Source organism: Polypterus senegalus, chromosome 12 (genome assembly GCF_016835505.1).
Source record: "Polypterus senegalus isolate Bchr_013 chromosome 12, ASM1683550v1, whole genome shotgun sequence".
Taxonomy (NCBI): domain Eukaryota; kingdom Metazoa; phylum Chordata; class Cladistia; order Polypteriformes; family Polypteridae; genus Polypterus; species Polypterus senegalus.
In genome coordinates, this window is record NC_053165.1 from 4,030,388 (window position 1) to 4,043,650 (window position 13,263).

The 13,263-nt window shown below is 49.4% G+C and overlaps 1 protein-coding gene across 1 annotated transcript in view; it reads left to right on the plus strand.

Annotated features, from left to right (window-relative positions):
* Window positions 1–12,829, plus strand: part of LOC120540379 (chemokine-like protein TAFA-1) — a 251,517-nt gene extending 238,688 nt beyond the window's left edge. The window contains exon 5 of the mRNA XM_039771091.1: window positions 9,407–12,829. Coding sequence (XP_039627025.1) covers window positions 9,407–9,424 — 18 coding nt within the window. The 3' untranslated portion in view covers window positions 9,425–12,829. The remainder of the gene's footprint in view (window positions 1–9,406) is intronic.
* The last annotated feature ends 434 nt before the right edge of the window (window positions 12,830–13,263 follow it).

Below are 13,263 nucleotides of genomic sequence, written 5' to 3' on the forward strand. Positions count from 1 at the left end.
AGAGGAGAATGGAATATGAATTATCATGTTAGATATGATGCTAATGTAATTACTTATATAAATATATAAATGTATATATTGTCAAATGAATAGACAAGAGTCCGAAAAAGGTTTGGGGCAGCCTCCCGTATACTGAAACTGGGCGCACAATTGTGTACAGGTGCGAATCCTTTGAAGGAGGTAAAGATGGCAGTTTTATGGAAAGGGAGAGGAAGTGATGTCATCGGGGTTGGGGCCAGAAGTGACATCATCAGGGTCAGGCGGGATTTCCAGTAACTGGTCTGCAGAGGAAAGAGACAAAGAGACCCCCTGGCCTGGCATTGCCCTCATTTGAGCCCTTTAGCTGCCACCCGTGCGCATGTGTGACAACATACATATACACACACACAGAATGAGTTCACTGTAAATTAATAAACAATGGTTTATTTATATACACACAGACAAATGCAGCATGTAAAGTATGAATTATTAAATGACATATTTATAATGCGATCAAAATCAAACAAATCAATTCACTTAAGTGGGTACTTTAGAAGAATCGAACATCAAAGTGAATCAAAAAGCCCCCCAACTACATCGGACTGCCTGGGCTGGGGGGGCGGGCACTAAATGGGGATTGACAGGTGGCCCCGCCTCTTGGGGAAACACCCACCAAACTCAAGGAACGGCACAGAACATAAAGCAGACTTCCATATATATTGAAATGTTGTGAACATCAACACACTTGAAGGACGTTAAACAGAGTAGACATAAAAAGAAGCCTAAACAGGAAGTTCAGCACATGAACTGGTAGAACACGTCACATGTCACCGGCCTGATACCCTAAGTCCCTAAGCAGAAGCACAGCGGTGATGGCGTTAAGCTGTGGGTGACACTTGAGGGATGGATGAATGGAGCCGAACGCAGAGACGTCCTAGAAGGGGACGACAGGTCGTGATCCAAAGCGAAGCCCACAGCCGAGACGACACTGCGGGGGCTTTGGGGACGAGTCCCCGAGTGTCCTTGAGTGGCCCAGTCAAAGCCCAGACATCAACCCCCACAGAGCACGACTGGCGAGACCCGAAGATGGCCGACAATGGACGCTTCCCATCCAGTCTAAGGGAGCTTGAGACTGCCAGAGGGGCTTCTGCAGAGTTCTGCGTCGAGGGTCTGAGTACTGGCAGGATGGAGAGGTTGTGGCTTTTGATTTCTAATCAGTTGGCCAGCCTTTCTGGTCAGGTGTCTTCACTGCGTCGTCAGGGGCTGCCGAGTGTGGACTGATGGCACGGGTCTCCATTTCAAAGACTATAATAAAGTGTGCAGGGGTCCGAGTACTTGCTGAATCCTCTGCCTCCGGGTGCTACTCTTTACCCAGCCGCCATTGCTGTGTTTACTCGTTTTCTGCACGCTTGAGCGGCCCTTTCAGAAAAGAACAGCAGTGACACAAACTTATCTTTGTCCACGCTTGTCACCTCGGGTGACATGTGTCTACTTACTTGTGACTCTAAATGAATCTGCTGGATGCTCGCCTCGAAGCGCAGACCTGTCCTGATTGGCATTCCCTGGGAGTGGTGATTAGACCTTGTCAGCCTTTCTAATGCCCACATTAGAGTCTCTGCGGACTCGTCTCTACATACCTGGCCATTATTGAGGGGGAAATATGCAAAAGACTTGAGATTATGCAAAATTTGTTTCATAGACCCACAGGGGTCATTTTAATTAGCTACAGAGTATGTATAGAGCTGTGGGTCTCGATGCAGAAAAATTAGGCTTTAATCAAACAAAGACATCTTTATCTGTCATCAGGAGCAATGAAGGGTAAACACGGCCCCCTCGTAGTCTTCAGAGCCACGATTAATACACGCTCACTTCACAGAGCCGACCGACAACAGCAGGGTTCAACTGGCAAGGCTCAGCTCATTTTTAACAGTCCTACCCCTAACGAGAAAAGAAAAATAAGTACGGCAGGAAGGGGAAAGTCCGTCCGTTTACCTACTGAGCCCGCTTGGTGAAAGGTGACAGAATGGGCGAGGCAGGAAACAAATCCCGAAGCCGGCCATACAGAAGACACAGGAAAAGTACGGAATGTACCTCCATCTGATCTCGCTCCTGAAAGTTCTGGGAATTTTAGATCAACCAACAATCCAGGGCTGGCTTGGGGGCACCCGGACCTTTAAGATACCCACCCGCTCTAAAGAGTCTAAGCACCAGACGCCACAACAACGTCACCCGGGTTCACCAGTAGGATCACAAAAGCCCTCGTGCAAAGCCAATGACTGCAAAAGTCGAATCACGTAACGGTTACAGCCCCCCGCGGGCACAGACTTCTGGGCACCCACGTTCCGTACAACCTGTGATGGCACCAGTTAAGAAAATGAAGTCAACCAGCGTCACTGTAGCACGGGGGTCCTGAACCTGTGGTCCACCTCACCCGACCTGAGAACCTCCTCGGTATTCCTGACATGCCGTCAGATGTCGTTTGCATTGCTCAGTTTTCTGGATGTCTGTGCCTGGGTGGGACGACCCGATTCTCCACGATAGATAGAGAGTGCGCCGGGATTACAAAGATGTCTGCGCTGCTCGTTCACATGACGACCAAAGAAGGAAACCAAACTCGTCTGAGAAGACCCTCTCTGAGTCACTGGGATTGGTAACGCCGTCGAATACGAAAGACCTCCACGGCCTCTTAATTTCCACTGCTCAGTAATATGTGGACGGCCCCCCGCTGGCACACATGGCGTCTGCTTCAAGGGCTGGCACACTTACTCTCCTTTTGGGATCGATGGTCTGAGTGAGGACTCCGCGTCTCCACAAGTTTGGCTTATCAGTTTGTTGTTTTTGTCCTGCAATTAGAAAAACAAAAGGAGTGGAGCCAATTGTGTCTCGGATGATGGAAGTCGCTTTGGACGAAGGTGTCAGTCAGATGGATAGTAAGGTCAAGGTGTCTGTTGAGGATTTTCTCAACCCACTTTATCTTCTTTTATTCTTTTTGTGCTGGCCGTTATCAGCAGTGCTGCCCACGGACATTTCTGGCTTCACCAGGCCCGTCTGCCCATCTGTCTGCCAGTCTGCCTATAGACGCTTCTCACCCAGTGTAAGGAAACAGTTCCTTTACCGTTTGGCCCAGCGGAGGGCCGTGCCCTGTTTGTGATGCCCCTTCACGGGTAGAAGTAGTTAACGCAATTAAACGCACTTGTGCCCCACACGGGCCATTTCCGTGACGCCAATTACTCCTGAATTTCGAGTGTCACCAGAAGACGCGTCTCATCCATCTTCTTAGACTTCCCTCACATTTAACAAATACGAAATGCTGCCTTTCTTGATTTCACCGTAATCTTTCACATACATCATCCTGCCATCATTTTACACATCTTTAAAAATAAATTAAGAGTACAAAGAATGACGTTCAAGTTGCTGGAACAAAACAGAAGAGGAAGCTTTGCAAATGACCTTCTTAAATGATGATTTAGTTGTTGTTTCTTCATTTCCCAAAAGAGACACTCAAACGTATTTAGGACTTGTGGAGCAGCGCGGCGGTGCAACATGGAGGCCTGGCGGCTCCACGGGACGCCTGCGAGTCGAGCTGAGAAGTCCTAGTCGTAGGCGCAGTGAGGGCTCGGTGACAGCGTATGACGAGAGTGTCACTCTGCACGCCCGTCCAGCCGCCGTCATACACAAATAGAACACCAGATGGCGTGACCAGCGTGCCCACCGTCTCAGAACAGCAGATCCCCTCCGTCACTACAGCAGCGCCATGTACACTCGCTCTCCCATTTTCTTTTTTTTTTACAATTATAATTTTTTTTCTTTTAATATTAATAATTACTAAAGTTAAGATTTGGCCCTTGGCTTGTTACGATAAATTTCTGATTAAAGTAATTTTCTGTTGCCGTTGTGACAGATAGGGGGCGCAATCGCTCCCTTGAACCCTTTGTCCAAGACGCCAGACACCAGATAAAAGTCCAATAATTAACTTTATTTAAACTGCACCGTGCACAAAGCGCCCTACACTCCATAATACTCCTAAATCACTAAACAATACACTAATCAGTAATCCTCCACTCCCAGACGCGTTGCCACCCTTCCACCCAGCTCAGCTCGCCGTCTGGGAGTGCCCACAGTCCTTTTATAATCCCTGACCCGGGAGTCTTTCCAATCCCTCAGTCCATGTGATCTCCTGTCACTTTCGGGTCAGATAAAAAGTCCTTTTCTTCACCTCGGAAGCACGTCATTCTTCTTGTCCTTGTGACTCGGACGTACTTCCGGGGCGTAAGGCAAATAATTGCTGTTCCTCCCTGCAGCGTCTCCTAGCGGCCCCCATGGTATCCAGCAGAGCTGTGAATAAAGACTCCAATGTCCATGATGCCCTGCTGGCATTCGGGGCACCTCCATGCTCCAGGGAAGGCTCCACCTGGTGGCATGGGGGTATTGGCCGGTATGAACGGCCGGCCATATATCACACTGTCAACACAGACCTGAGCGATGACACTGAGATGTAACTTGAGGTGGCACAGGGTGAGCTCTGAGGGTCTGGTAGCTACCAACGTCTGTCACACCTGAGGACGTAAAGTGTCGTATATTCAGTACCACTGTATTCGCCTGGCAGCCACGTGCTCACTGCTGCCTTGAGGGCTCCATTACGCCCAATCAGAGGAGCTCCCTGTCCAAAGATGGAAAGGGCGAACATCAGGAGCAAAGATAAAAGTTACGAGCGTCTGTGCGGATGGAAGAGCAGACATCAGTAAGGTGCGGAGGACTCAGACCTGGCCTGACTTGATTGCTTTTGTAACGACTGCTGCCTCTCATAGCGAGTTCATTACGTCAAGTTCAGGGTGCTGCAGAGGACTGGAGTTAAACGTCGTCTTCATCAGGCTGAGTGGAAAATGCAGGAGGGCATCTGGAGGTTTATGTGAGGTGATCAAGGGAGCACAGGGCCATTAAAACTAAACGACGTGTAATCCCGACACTGAACTGCAGACCAAAGCCATTCAGGAAGAGAAGTTCCTGCCTGGCTCAGCAGCAGAAAGGCTTCACTGTGTACCGCCATCCTAATGATGAATCGTTCTGAACGCTGGGGACTTCAAACAGCGACTCGAGTGTCTGTGTCTGTGTGGCACTACAAGCTGGACCAGCTCTGGCCGAATGTCACGGGCTTTAAATCTAAACCTGCGGTGCAAACCAAGCTGGTCATTTGAGCAGGTCTGAGCCCCCATTGACAGCAGCAGCAGCAGCTCTCGATTCTCCGAGCCAGACGTTCTCGTGTGTATCTGGCGGTGTTGTTTGATTTTATACATATAGATAGATATGATACGGTATCTGCCAAATATCACGTGTCTGAGCTTCTTCTCACAACAGAGTGGACATGGCAGATGTTTCCTGACTGGCCAACCAACCTCAAGCGTTACCCAAAATAATCAGATCACAATTCACAACTAAGAATGTCAGCAAGAACAACGTCAAAGGTTTGGGGATCCATATGAGGATGGCTGTCATACTGTATACAGTTGGTGGAATGCAAATGATGTCATGGAAAGTGGCATTCTGGAACCGGAAGTGACGTTGTGGGTGTCTTCTGAGGACCAGAAATGATTGTTAATTTGAGTGGTCATTGGTTGTTCTGCAGGATAAGAGGAGAAAGAGTTAGAGGACAGTGCCAACCCGGTAAACTGTCTCCCAATCATACGTCTCCCTATATATATATATATATATATATATATATATAGTCACGTGCATTGGGAGACCGTTTACAGGCTCAAATAGATGCAGTTCCCAACCGAACCAGGGGTTGGCACTGTCCTCTAATTCTTTCTCCTCTTATCCTGCAGAACAACGAAATAATCCACCCAATAACATCACTTCCAGTTCCCATCCTCAAGACCCACCTCTTCATGATGTCACTTCCTGCAATATATATACCTCCCTCATTTTCACTTGTCAGTTCCGATTTGAACTCTGTCTGTCTGTCTGTCTGTCTGTCTGTAAAGACGTCATTTCTTTTTCTGGTGGGACAGGATATGGGGGATTCCAGCAAACCTTTGATGGTGTTCTTGTGTTTATTTTACAATATTTAAATATATACATACACACACACATACACATATGTATATGTTTCTATTTAATTTAATGAAATATCACATCTCATGGTGACTTACGATGAGTTCAGGTATTGTGGCATTTTGTTTAAACCTCCACTTAATGGAGGACGGGTTACATCTGATACGATCAGAGAGAGTGGAAACAGCAGGAGAGAGTCTGGAGGCTCACGTGAATACGATAAACTGAAAATGCGACTACAAGCCAGGCCAGGCCAGGTTGGCACAGTTGGTGTGTGTGTGTGTGACAGCAGTAGTTGTGACTCTTACAAGGTCCACACCGCTGCTTAAAACCAATAGACGGGATACATGAACTGCTGAGGAATCTCGGGAAGCCTCCTGGCATGGATTGACTCAGTTGGGGACAGTAAGTGCAGATGGTGGGCCGCTGAGCCCAAGAGAGTGGTGTGAGTTGGAGCCAAGACACAGTCATGGAGTGTGTGCGAGCGGGTTAGAGATACCAAAGCCGTAGTTACAACTCTTACAAGAGCCGCACTTCGGCATAAATCCATTGGACTGGGAAGCCTCCTGGCTTGGATTGACTCAGTTGGGGACAGTAAAGGCAGATGGTGAGCCTACTGAGCCCAAGTGAGCCATGTGAGGTGGACCAGACAGCCTGAACCACCGGGGAGTAGTCACCGCAGATCACCTGAGGTGTATTGAAGGAGCCATGGAAGATCAGAGCGGCTTCACTTATGATAGAATGTCAACTGAATAGTGGCACACAGAAATGGAGATACACAAACATATCGTTTTGTTTTGCAGCTGAACCACCAAAGAGGCCATTAAAATCTATTTGAAGACGTACGTCAGGTAAATCCTCCCCACTGAAAGCGGAAACACAAATGAACATTCGTTCGGTAAAGGGCGCACTTCACAGTGCGACACTAACAACCGTATGTACGTCGAGTACGTAACAGCTGGCACTCATCACTCAGTACAGAATGCTTGTGTGGACATCGGTACCCTCGTCCATCCAGAGCCCCTTGACCCTGTGGCAAGTTCAATTGACTCAGACCCCCATAAAGATGTAGTGCAGAGAGAGTCAGACAGGGATGGCATGGCACTTGAGCCCCCTTAACGTTTATTCACTTTTTGTTTCGTTTTGTTGCCCATTACAGAAGAGCTCTGCGTCTCGTCTTCTGTCAAAAAAAAGCTTCATGTCAGGCATTGGCATTCTGCTTGTGCCATTTACACAAACACACGTACAGTACGCCCACTACATGACACTACACTACACTACACTACAGACATGGCTGGGCTCTCCAGCAGGTGCAGTGGCACAAGAGGGGCTGCAGCCCGTAATGCCCGCTGCCTAGCAGCTGTGAAATGAGATGTCATTGAAGATCTGCTTCATGGATTCACCTAATTGTGTGAATATTCATGTCAGTGAGCAAAACCCTATCATTTATTAATATAACTCAGTCCAGAACATTAATAACAAATCACCATGAATCATCCACACTGCTGTGCCACTCGCCTTACGGCTGACTATACTGTGTGGCTCATCTCATTTGGAATCGCCTTTATGTTGAGGTGCCAGAGAGCGGACTCTGCAGTCCAAAGCCATGGGCCAACTTACTGTGGCATCAGCGAAGAGTGCCACTGTGGGATCTTTTTGCTCTTTACCTGGCACTTTGAGGCACCATGGCATCCTGAAGAGGGGCACTCGCAGTCCTTGTCTGCACAAAATGGAATTCAGTCTGCAAAATTCCAACACAGACTGACGTAGACCCTCGCCTGGCACTGCACTGGCATGCCTCATCAGTAAAATCATGGAAGGGATGATCGCCTGCGAACGTCTACACCATATGAACTGTCGGTCATTTCAACACTTTGGTTAGCAATGAGACCCCGCGTGTGGACGCAGCCAGAGACTGGCACTGCGTGCTGCCAGCTTTAAGCCCCGCCCCAAAGACCCAGTGTCTGAATCCCGCCTCTGCTCTGGAATGACTGGGACTGGGCATCACCGATGTCAAGCCCCGCCCTGCTCTGTGGCTTGGCAAAGCCTAATTGGACACAGCTGCTTAGTGCCGTTGGCATGAACGTTGAAGATTCTCTGACTCTCTGCATATGCAAATTTTCCTAAACTGGTTGTTCCTGATTGGGCTGTCATGCTTGGGTTTTCTTTTTATGGCTAATATCGTGTCACACACGTGTGCTTGGGAGACGACTTCAGGGCTCATCTAATGGTAACTCCACCCTGAGTTGAGGGTTGGCGCTGTTGCTCTTCTGAAGATCTGACAGTTGGTGACAGGACGATGAATGATGTCACACCATGATCTGCCCCCACACCGCCATCTTGAGTGAGTGTCTGGTTAGACGTCATTGCATTCTTTTGTGCTAACCGCCTTGTCATTTTCACTTCAGTTGTACGGAGACCACCGGCTGGTGCCCCAACCCTTCTTTATTTGTTACATTGGATGTCTGTATATTTAAAATGAAATGTCCGTCTGTCTCTGTGTCTGTGCCTCCCCTATGCAGTCCTACACTGTTTGACCTATCAGGTCTGTGCTCTCCAGAATCGTCCAGACAAGAGCAATTGCTTTGGAACCCAAAAGTTTGACCCTGAGGGTCTCTGCTGGCTCAGAGCAAGTGAAACACCCAAGCAGGCTGCCTGCTGTAAAATACGAACATCATGTGTTGCGCGTTTGAAGGGCAGAGCTGGGTGACACTGCAGTGACACCCAAAAGAGAGTCCAAAGGCTGCTGTGCTTCATCGGCTGAAGGGTCCTTCCTAAGGTGAGGGGACGAGTTGGACATGACGGTCACAGACCAGCAAGGAGTTACCTCTGGAGTCCAATCGATGAGCTCAACGAACAAACCCTCGACTCACAGGAGGCAGAGACGGGGTGGACAGCTGGCAGTGCCAACAGGGTCACCATTTAAGAAACACAGAGGCCTTTGCTTTCCTCCCTGAACCCCTTGTAGAAATACCCTCGGGCATCGCCGGGCACTTGGGCTAGTTACTCAATGACAAAGAGGATGGTGTATCGTTCTGTTCTCTGGCAAAACACGCGGGCATAAAGTGAGACTGAAGCGAAGTTCAAGCGAGGCAGACGTGGCCGTGAAGCCCCCTCGGGGACGGTGATACCGGTAACGTCACGCGTACCGACCCTCTCGCAGCTCGTCGTTCCTTTCCGGGCTGTTTCTCCGTGTCTTTGGATTCCAGCCGGGCTCTCGTCTTCACGTTTCGGTTTTGTAATCTTATCCTCGTCGAGGGGGGGGGTGTTGAATAGTTTTATTCCTGCGGATTTATGGCTCCCTCGCCCTCGTCTGTGTAATTTGCAATGCTGCTGCTTCTCTGCCTCCTTGATGTCTTTCTGTTTATTCCAGATTCACCCCCGGACCTAACGCTGAATGTGCAGACGGCAGATTAGAATGGAAACATTTCATGGATACCATGAGCAAAACGGTCTCTTTCATCACCAAGCCAAATGGGATTTATTTTTGCAAATCTCCTAAAGTGACTGTAAACTTTAAAAAAGAAAAAGAGAAGGAAGAAAAGGCGTCTCTGGAAGTAAGCGATGAATGAAAGCGGGAGTCGCATGCGGGGGGACGCAGTCTGCACATGGATGGTCTCCTGTAAAGCACTTTAGACTCGACGGCTGCGTCCGGACTGCGCTCTGTGAATATCAGCAGGGCTGACATCTGCCTGCCCCGTGCCAAAGCCACAAGACTGGGACCACCCATTGGCCAGGCCTTCACTGGGACTTTGTGGAGGCACAGCTGGCACTGCACTTCATGCAATACCCGCATGCTGGCATTGGGTTTAGAGCTCCACATTCTGCTTTCACTGTCTGAGGAACACCAAAAAAAAATAAGGAAACGCCAACTCCCACCATTACCCACCCACCCAATGCCAACTGACCTCTCCTCGTCTGGGTGTTTCTGTTGTGCCCTTTGTCACTCACATATCGTGTACAGGAACATTCAGAGACCCTCAAGGATGCCAGCATGAGTAGCAATACTAACTGGTCTGTGGCCCTCCTCAGTGGGATTGTGTGCAATTGATCTCCTTTGTTTCTCTTTTATTTATCATAGGAAATGGCGGTCACCCCCACAACACCCCCCCAGTTCTCTGTCACTCTGATAGGACCGAAGTTTAAAATCTTAACTTGACAAACCTGCGGAGGCACCAGCTACTGGGGTCAGAGGGGACCTGAGGACCCTGAAATGTTAATATCAGATTAAGACATGAAAATACGGCAGGGGGTACCAGCTTGTGCCCAGCTCAGGACTCGGTGAGGCCCGTCAGTGACATGTCACATCTCCTGTCCCCCTGACAGATGGAGCTCCGCCTCATGCTGGTGAAGACCCCCCCGCCATAATGTGAACCCTCAAAATTCCAATACTGCTTCAGTTGGCACGAGACGATGAGCGCACTCCTGAGTCCCAGCACTGAGCCACCTTTCCCCTAACGTTGTGCCAAACTCAAGTGACGAGGGACTCGGCAGTTTCGGTTAACACACAGTTCTGCCACGTTGGCTCTACGACTCGTTTCCCGTGTGGTTTCATAACTTCAAAGCCCCCTAAGATGGCTGTCTGGGGTTTTTTTATGTGTCCCCCAGTGCCACCTGGCGTAAGCTCGTAATCTGCAGCGTCACCCTCGTCATCTTTCATGCACACTCGTGTTCTGTGCTCTGTGTCCCCAACTCCGTAAGCCCATCCAAGCCGGGATCATCCTGGAGGCTCAGCAGCCACCAATGGACTTTAGCAGCACCTGTGAGCTGTTTGCAGGTTACGGCCCACCCAGACATGTCCCACTTCCAGGGGGTCCTCGCTGTGTGACATAGGATGGGGTGGGATGTCTCAGTGCTAACATATAAGACTGGGTGTCTTCTGACAGACATGAGGTGGGGCAGATAAAGACGTGTGTAACGAGACCCCCACCCCGCATTGTGGCGTAGTAGGGGGGGCCGCGTTTCCTTGCATTAATTCGGTATGCGTCTGCCTGTCATGTACCATTTAAATGAAGAAGTCAAACAGCGAAGTGCGCATATCCTCAGCTAGGACAAGGCGGCCCACCGTAATGGCGTGAGCAGCGGGAGTGGGCCGCAGTGACTGTCTGTGCACCGAGAAGACACAGCAGTGAGCACAATGGCGGGTCACAATCTTACAGGAATGTGCGGCATGAGCGAGGGGCACAAGCAGGATTAGGAGGCCCCTTATAGAAACGCGAGGGTGTGAAGTGGGCTCTGAGGAGCCTTAAGCCCCCCAGACCCCTTCAGTGAGTTTGGTGTTTTATGAAATGACCCGCTAAGCAAATGTCAGCATCCGCTCCGCTAATTTTTGAGTCTTCGCCGCCGGCCTTTGATAATAAAGAGTTTACTTTATGGGGAAATCTCTCTGTTGTGTTTTGGCACCAGAGACCACCAAGAGATGTAATGAAATAATCTGTAAATGTATCTATGAAGACAGAGTGGGGGTCTCCAACCCCAACGCTTCTGACTTCTTATAAAGCAGATGGCAGGACTTGCTTGTCAATAGCGATGAGCGTAACATGCGAGCTGCAATTCGTGTGCAGATTTGGGACACGCTACTCTCGCCTTCTGATGCGCCGCTGGCCACGTGTTGTGGGTGGTCTACGTCCCGTTATGATGGTGGTCTTGGTGAGCGCAATCCCAAAGATGCATCAGAAACAGAAAAGAAAATCGGCGCTGAGCAGAGCACAAAGTGTGCGACTCCCCCGCTGGCACGTGCCAGTTGCTAGGTAACGGCAGGAAGGGAATTTTGGCAGGGTGGGCCGAGTTTTCCTGTGGAGGAGACGCAGCACTGTGCACGGTGGGGCGTTGTGATGTGATTGGTGTGGAGACTTTGTCGTGAAATTAAACGGCGCGCTCTCCTCCGAGGTGGCGTAAAGAGAGCGGAATTCGGCAGACTGGCACAGAGCACAGGTGAACATGGAAGAGTGACGGAGGCCTTTGGGGGTCCTCGTTTTCTACCCCCACAAAAAACTTTAGTGAGTTTGACAATTGGGGAATTGCATGTCAAACAAATTTTATCGTTACTTTTGTAAAACTGGTTTCGCTCATCTCCAACTCAGATGTTCGCTGGAGGTCTTGGTCATGTGATCCATTCCCCGTTTTTATCGACTTATCAGCGAGAAGGAGAGCAAGCGGTGAGCTCCGGCAGACGATCGCTAACATCGAGGAGCTGCTCCGGGCACTGAAGTGGGCTGGGGACCCCTGCCATAACCCAGTCAGATCTATGCCAGTTCTTTCCCTTTGGCACACATTCAGACGCTTGTTTACAAAAACAGAAACTCGTCTCACGTGGGCAGCAGACCTCCTTGAGATTTCCGATTGTTCTTCAAAAACTGACTTGAAGGGGTGAGCTGGAAGTGAGACCCCCAGCTACGGGGGGGGCCGTGAACACATGACGTGTTGGTTCTCTGACCCCCAGTTTCTTCAGCTGGCCTTCAGCCGAGGGTCCGTCCCCCTTTAATGTACCATATTGAACCGACGTAGGGAGATTTTTAGAAACTTGCTAATTCTGAACAACGAGCATTTTATAAACGAGACGTCCATTTTTTAAAATCATGCGATGAGCTTTTTTGCAAGTGTCTCTTTGGCCAGTTTGTCCTTCATGTTTGACCCCCCTATAGTTTCATGACGTGATACTGTGACGCCACCGCCCTGCTGCAGACAGACAGAGGGAGGACCTCGGGAGGAACGGACGGAGACGCGCCGATAACAGCGGATGTTTTACGACTAAAGCCCGGTGCCCATTTTCTAGCGACTCTTCATCCATCTTTCTTTCTTTCTTTCTTTCTTTCTTTTCATTGATGATTTTATTTTATATGATTACTTTGTCTTACAATGTTTTCATTAAAAATAAAATGCAAAAAAAAACAGCAGGTCGTCGTTGTCTTTGATTCATCTAACAGGCTCGACGGTTCTTACATTGCAGACTGACCTCCTCGGAGGTTTTGGGTTTGTCATGACGGTCATCTTGTGCCCCTCTCTGTATTCTGATGATAAAAAAGAATTCGAGTCCTGATAGTTGAGGGTACACTCTGGTCTTGGCAAGCTGGCAAGAACTAAAAGAGGGAGGCGCTGCACACGAATGACAAGACGTGACCAGCGCCCTGGAGAAGGCTGCTTGGGGACACTGGGGACACTGGTGACACCACCTACAGGATAACGAGTGAGGGGCCGGCTTCACGTCTACAAACAGGTAAAGGAACCTGA